Source organism: Trichechus manatus, unplaced genomic scaffold (genome assembly GCF_000243295.1).
Source record: "Trichechus manatus latirostris isolate Lorelei unplaced genomic scaffold, TriManLat1.0 scaffold00030, whole genome shotgun sequence".
In the NCBI taxonomy this organism is placed as follows: Eukaryota; Metazoa; Chordata; class Mammalia; order Sirenia; family Trichechidae; genus Trichechus; species Trichechus manatus.
In genome coordinates, this window is record NW_004443966.1 from 22,359,463 (window position 1) to 22,367,271 (window position 7,809).

General features: G+C 38.4%; 1 protein-coding gene across 1 annotated transcript in view; it reads left to right on the plus strand.

Annotated features, from left to right (window-relative positions):
• The first annotated feature begins 243 nt into the window (after positions 1 to 243).
• Positions 244 to 7,809, plus strand: part of LOC105756204 (S phase cyclin A-associated protein in the endoplasmic reticulum-like) — a 115,621-nt gene continuing 108,055 nt past the window's right edge. The window contains exon 1 of the mRNA XM_012555088.2: positions 244 to 364. Coding sequence (XP_012410542.2) covers positions 338 to 364 — 27 coding nt within the window. The 5' untranslated portion in view covers positions 244 to 337. The remainder of the gene's footprint in view (positions 365 to 7,809) is intronic.

The window sequence follows — 7,809 nt, forward strand, 5'->3', positions numbered from 1 at the left end:
AATATGTTTCCATTGTGTGCTTCTGCAGCTATCCAAAATTAATAAAGAGGTACTCATGAACACTGGGCTTTGAATGAAAAATACAAGCCTTTTTATCTAGCTGATGGACCTTGCACCTAATAGTTTTTGGCTTGGTTTTTTAGAGTGGCTTCCATCCCATACCATTCATTTTATATATTTTTAAATGTTTGGCAAAGAGTTGCTCAGGTTTTACAAATGGTGTTTTTCTCCTCCTATTAGGTCTCTCTGCAATGCAATCAGTGTTTACAACCTCACCTGCAATAACTGTTCAGAAAACTGCACTGATGTTCTGTTTAGTAACAAGATTACCTTCTTAATGGACCTTCTGATACACCAGTTGACGGTATGTAATATTACTACTTTGAGTTAGAAGCAGTTAAGGTTTGAGAAATATTCCCTGCAGAGAAAAGCTACAAGAATTCAATTTATTTACACTCCAGATGAAAAGAAATGGAAAATTGGGATAGTAAAATACTCCCTGGCAGAGGAACCTCTGAATAATTTGAAAATTTTATATTGGGTTCTCCTAAGTTCCAATATCTAATGGATAATAGGCTTGTACCACTTGCCAAGATTACCAATTTACAGCGTTAGATTGGGGCTTTGGAATCAGTTGAACCCAAAGCTAAACCTCTGAGGCCACAGAATGAGTGCTGTGGAAGGGAAAAAAGCTATTGCCAGCTCACTTGAAAAGGTCAGTTTTAAAAGGACTTTTTGGTAGTCATTGAGATTTAAAAAAAAAAAAAAAGTGAGAAACTCCTCTGTCAGAAAGGGGCAAACCTGTTAGGGAACAAGTGGCCAGTTCTAGCCTCAAATTTTACTTCAGCTCACAGTTGTTGAAAGAGGTAAGCTCAGTGTAATATCCAAAGGTTTAGGTCTGAGAACATCAGTCTCCAGAACAGAGCCCTGGGGCCAGAAGTTTCCTGGTGAAGTTTCTAAGCCCCTGAGGTACTGGTGCAAAATTGTTCTCAATCTGCAAGTTTACAACACAGGAGATTTATTCTTCAGAACCTATTTACCTTTATTCAGCACACAGTTTTAATAGCTCTTCCTATACTCCATACTTTTTGCTCTCTTCCCTCCTCCATCTGGTTAATTCTTACACATTCTACAAACTTTAACTCTGGCATAATAGTACCTTCTTCATGAAACTTTCCCTGACCTGACCCGCTCCCCATGTCCAGATTAGGTAATCTTCTTGTGTCCTCCTAGGCATCTTCATGCTTGTACGAATTGATCACTTTGAATTATAATTGACTATGTCCATTTCCCCTAAAACAAAAAAAAAATGAAACCCGTTGCCGTCGAGTCGATTCCGACTCGTAGCAACCACTTGTGATAAAATCAAGGACAGGAGCTAACTTATCACTAGCTCCAAGATCTTAACACAGGGCCTGGCACTCATGGATTCACTAAGTCTGTGATTGAATGTATGAGTGAATAAATGAATCCCAGCACATCACAAGCTGAAAATCAGAAGCACTTATAGGCTGGCATACTGACAGTGAAAGGGGGCAGCAGTGAGGGAGGACAAAGCCAGACACAGACCTACAACCATGGCTGTTTACAGTGATGACACTGAGTCATCAGCGGAAGGCTGAATTCTATGTGGTTTTATCTACAAAAGAAGGGATTAAAATATGGATAAGACAGCAAAATATCAGAAATAGTTGAAAGGCAAGACAAAAAGAAAAGCTTTAACATTTTTTGTAGGGCCTTATATCCTAGGTATTTTAATATATATTTCCTCGTTTAATTTTCAAAACAGCCTCATAAAGTCAGTATTATTATTCCTATTTTAGAGATGAGGAAACTTGAGTCCCAGTGAGGTTAACTTGCCCTTGGCTACATACATAGTGAGTCACAGAGCCAAGAGTCTAACCTAGGTCTGTCAAACCCAAATTGAGGGACTGTCTGCAAAATAAGTGACTGGTGCTTTTCAAAAGGATAACGGGTGAAAGGAACTCTGTACTATTTTTGTAACATTTCTGTTAGTTTAAATTTTTCCAAATAAGAAGAGAAAAACAAAAACCAAATCCCCTGCTCTCCCATCACTCCATGCTGAATCATCTGGAAGAATTTGCTCTGGGAAACTTATTTTCTACTGGTATTGGAAGAAGAGACATTAATGTACTTTGAACAGCGTAAGTAATGAAGAGAATAGTATGTGAAATGTGACTGAATGAGGGAGAAGACTTACACACGTGATCTTCCGTCCTGGCTCTTCATTCCTTTCTGGTCATAAATTACTCCCGTTGAGAGAAATTTATGCTACATATGAGGTAGTCCATTTATTCTCTCACTTAATAATGGTATAGTGCCTACTATGTTCCAATTGCAGAGAAGTATAGAATATGACTCCTACCTTCCAGAAGTTCTCTGCTTAAGAGTGGGAACAGACCTATAGACGACATATAGTCAAGGCTGTGATGGCAGCCTGTACAGAGTGTTGTGGGAGCACAGAGGAAGTTCAGTAGCTCTGCCTGGGACGTCACAAAGGAGGGACATTTGAGCTAGACCTTAACTACTCATAATAGCTATCATCCATTAAGTGCCTACCATGTAGCTTGATCCTCTCCCCAGTTTTCTTTCAGCAGTATTCTCTTGCTTGTGACCTCAAGGTTTCCTGACACGTAGAAAAGCTTTTAATCTCTCAACCAATAGATTTCACCACGTTCTGTGTTTATTCTGCTTTGTGAATTTTCCTGTTTGGAACTGGGATCCTGGGACAGTTTGCCAAACACATTTTATCCCTCCTCTCCATACATGTGGCACTTCTTGGTTTGTCAGTTCCTTTTATTCACTAGTTGTCAGTGCTGATGTTGCTGTTACTGTGTTTGTGGCCATGGGAAGAGGAAGGCGTGTTTCCTGGTTTTTTTTTTGGGGGGGGGGCAGGTGGGGGGGTGTAGTTGGTGATGGTGACTCTTATATTTCTGAAAATCATTTGGCTACATTTCCATTTTTCTTGCTAACTTAGGTATATCCCTGGTTTTAATATACATGTAAACTGATATATGGATCCCTAACTTGATTACTGCCTTCAAGTTGGCCCCTCACTATGGTGACCGCATGAACAATGGAAAGAAATGCTATGCCATTCCCACGATTGGTTGCAGATACAGTACTTGATACCAAAAAGAAACCATTGCTGTCGAGTTGATTTCAACCCATGGCGACCCTATAGGACAGAATAGAACTGCCCCGCAGGGTTTCCAAGGAGTGACTGGTGGATTTGAACTGCTGACCTTTTGATTAGCAGCCAAATGCTTAACCACTGTGCCTCCAGGGCCCCATACTACTTGACAGTGCCCTTTAAACAAGGATAGAAAATATTTGTCAACATATATTCCAACACATTTTCTTTTAGAAAGAAGCATATAATTAATTGAAATCTGGTAGAATTTATGAGATACCTGATTATTAGGCCCCTCAACCTTCCTGGTTCTTTAGCAGACCCAGACAGTATAAAAGACTCTTTTCTTCAAATCTAACCACTTGGAATTTGTTTTAGCACTCTTGTATTTCGTTTCAGTAGCTATGAGCAAAGCACTGTACAAATGTCAGGATTGAGGAGGTGAATTGGACATAGTTCCTTCACCCTAGAAGCCCACAGTTAAGGAGAGAAGAAATTGCATACATAAATATTAAAGACAAACTATGAGGAGTCTGTCATGTTATCAGAGCTACAGAGTAGCCCAAGCAACCTAGAAGAGTGCCTGGCACTTAGTAGGTGCTTGTTAAATATTTAATGAGTGAATGAATGAATTCTAACTTGGGACATTGGAGAGGTTTTTGGGAAGAAATTGGATTTGACTTTGCCTCAAGGATGGGTAGAACTTACATAAGTCTGGATTTATAATTTTTATGAAAGATAAGTTAGCACGTGGCACTATAAAGGCACATGGCTCTTCTTAAAATACTCTTTCTGCAGTGTATATGCAAAGTTAAGATTTTTAGGGTAAGCTCTTGAGGAGTATGTTTGGAGCCCTGCAAAACTGTTCATTTAGACAGGCTTTCTCTAGGAATTATGGCTAACACAGATGTTTTATCTTCCCAGAAGTGTGAAAGCTTTAAAATATGTTACAGCAGATTTTTTCCTTCATTCAGTAAGTTATTGTTAGGCATCTTCTCTGTGTCTAGATAGCTTCAGTGCACAAAATAGTGGGTCTCTAGCCTCAGTATATCTCCTTCAGGAAACCAGACATGCACACTGGAAGGCAATAAAAAGACCCGTCAATGTAATACTGAGTGCTGTGAAAATAGATTGATAGGTTTTTAATGTTGTAAAATGTCTAACTAGTCCACATACAGATGAGCAAATTGAGATATGGAAAAAGGATCACACAGCTACCTGATGGCACAATCATGACCTGGACTCAGGTCTCCTGAGTCCTTGTCCAGAACTTCCCTTCCTGTGAGCTAAATTGATGTGTCCCTACTTTATTAAGTTGACAAACAAAACAAAGCATTGTTTTTGTGACTTTAATTTCTATACATGTTTAATATTGTTACCTGGGCAGAATATACTAAAGAAACATTTAATTAAAAGATTTATAATTTCTTGACATTTCATTGCATTTCAAAAGACATTAAATATTTCATTAGCAGTCTTATTTTTAATTTATAGTGACCTGTTCTTTATGAAATATTTAAAGAATACGCTTATAAATTGTGCATATGTGTTTTCTGGAGCCAAGGAGATTGTTAATTGAAAAGGGATGTACAAGCCTTGAATAATTGATATGATAATGTTGGATCAAAGAAGCTGTTGGTGAGCTCTTCACAAGGTAACAAGAAAGCCCTGGATACAAACAAAGAAAATCTAACTGCAACCTGTATCAGCAAGGGGATTGTTTTTCACTGAGTCATGTGCAGAGCCATGCAGGTGCCTGTCTGATTTTCATTATAGCAGCAGAGAGCTGGGGCAGCCAATCACCACATTCTTTTCTTTGTACTGAGGAGCCAGAACATGGACTCCGTAGTTAATTACAAGGGAGCAGAAATCCTTCAACACTCTACAGGTGACAGTACTCTTCCCGGTGCCAGTTGCATCTTCCATCTTCTGTCACTGTGTGGCATTTGTTCAGCCTGTCAAGGCCACCTTGTCCTTTCCTTCCTCAAAAATGTGAGCTCTGTTTATGTCCAATATGCCATATGTCTTATTGACACAGAGAATATCAGAACCAGAAAGGAGGCCTTCAGAGTGTCTAGTCTGGTTCAGTCCACTTATTTTATAAATCAAGACAGTAGAACTTAAAGAGGAAAGGGATGGGAGAGATATAGGGTTGAGGTGCATGCCAAAAGTTCTGAAGGTTGTTACCAGTAGAACTGGGATTCACACTGAAGTTTCTTTAAATCCCAGCCTAACATTCTTTCCACTATATTCCATGTCACACTGCTAATTTAAATTTGGTGAGAACGGTTAAGGGGTATTATGATTACTGTGGAACTTTATTCTCAGAGCTACATTTAGAATTCAACTAATAAAAGAGTATGGGTCATATTATAACTCTAAATGCCATTTCACTGCAGTCATATGAAATGGTATTATCACCATCATCATCACTATTACTTTAAATCATGAATTGACTGCTTGAGGAAGAAATTGACACATCCACCATCATAGTGGAGATTTCAGCTCACTGCTTTTCAATATTGATAGGTAGAGCAAACCAAAAAATTGGTTAAGACGCAAAAGGCTTGAGGAAACAATTAACAAATTTGGTTTAATGCACGTAGATAGAACCTAATGTACAAGATTAGAGAACACACATTTTTTATAAGAACACATGGAAAATTAACAAGAATTCCCAGTGCACTAAGCCACAAGTCTTAACAAATTTTAGTATCGTACAGATAATTCAGTTCTGCTTCCTGTATGTTGAATAAACGCCTGTCAGACCAACCCTTCTACAGATGACATATACAATCTCTGGATAAAGTATAAAGAAGCAAATACCTGGATTTACTGGAGAGCAATCAAAAGCAAGCAGTTCTGAATGGGAATAGACACTTGGATGAAGGGCATAGTATTGGATGAGATTTCCAGTTTTATGGCTTTCAGCCTGAGGGCAGACCACAATTAGTGCCGCATGGAGTAGTAAGAACTCCAGTAGAAAATCCAAAATCTTTCTGGCCTGAAAAACCAGAGGACAGAGTTGAAGACAGAGACAGCTGCGAGAAAGTGAGGGGGATATTCATAAACAAGAAAGCTAGAAAGGAAGAGTCTCTAATTGTGTATAAGTATGTGATTAATCCTTGAGCCATGCATGTACGGGACAGATCCCAAGTACCTCAACTAAAGACAAAAGAACTGAACTAACTGAACTGAGATTTGAGATACTATCTGTCTTAGGCTGTATTCTCTAGAGAAACAAAACAAGTGAAGTGTATAGAGAGAGAGAGAGAGATTTATATCAAGGAAATGGTTTACGCTGGAAAGTCCCAAGTCCATGGGTCAGGAATCAGGCTGGAGGTTTCTCCTGACTTACGTAACTGCAGGGGCTAACAAACCCAAGATCGGCAGATAAGATGGCTGGCTACTGGCTCAAGTCCCAAGAACTGGAGGTCAGATAATGAGATGATGAGCCAAATGCAGGATCCAGAGCAGAGCAAAAGCCAGTGAGCTTTGCCAGAAAGTCCATATATATATATATATATATATTGGATGCAGGCCACACCCCCAAGAAACTCCTTTTCAACTGACTGCTGTTTATAGCAGATCTCATCAAGGAGGTGATTACGTTATATCAGATCTCATCAGGGAAGTGATTACATCATTACATAACTGCCAAACTACATCATAACTGCCAAACCATGGAGAATCATGGCCCAGGTAGGTTGACACACACTCTTCACCATCACACTATCCAAGAGTAGACTTGTGTAGTTTCAGTCGAATGACGTCACATGCCTGCTTAAAAAGGAAGAAAAAATTTAAAAACATTTGTCAGAGGAATATAACAGAAGTCAGAGACTCCACAGCATAACATTCACAATATCCAGAATTGCTCAACAAACAAAACAAAAATGTGACCTATTCTCAAGAGGAAAGACAATGAATGGAGATCATCCTTTAGATGACAGAGATATGAGAAATAGCTGACAATGATATTAAAACAACTATTATGACTAAGCTCAGGGACAAAAAGGAAAATACCGTCATAATGAATGAAAGATACGACATCTCAGCAGAGAAGAAAAAACGTAATAAAGAACCAAATAGAACTCTCTAGAACAGAACAATATAACTGAAAGAAAAAAATTCACTGGATAATTATTAAATGAGAAGAAATAATGAAAACAGAAAGTTCCTATTAGACAAACAGCACAGTAATAATTGTTGTAAGAGAGAATCACTGACAGATGCAAAAATTAGTGGGCAAAAGTATGATGAGAAACATGATATTTGCATGGTCTCAAAATAACTCCAAAATACTTCTAATTACAAAGGGAAAAGGAGTAATTTTATAATGAGGAAACTGGGTAGACTCCACCTTAACCAAATGATCAAAGTTAACATCACCAGTAACAGGATATATCGGTTATCATTTACCCTCTGTTATGTTGCACTTAGAAGCTAACAACATCACTTCTATGGTATTCTTCGCAAAAATGCAATCTAATTAAGAGAAAACATCAGACAAACCTAAATTAAGGGACATTCTACAAAATAATTGACCAAAACTCTTTAAAATACAAAGACAGAAACTGTCACAGATTTGAGGAGACTAAAGACATGTGAAAACTAAATTCAGTGTGGGGTCCTGGATTGGATTCTGGCCTTTA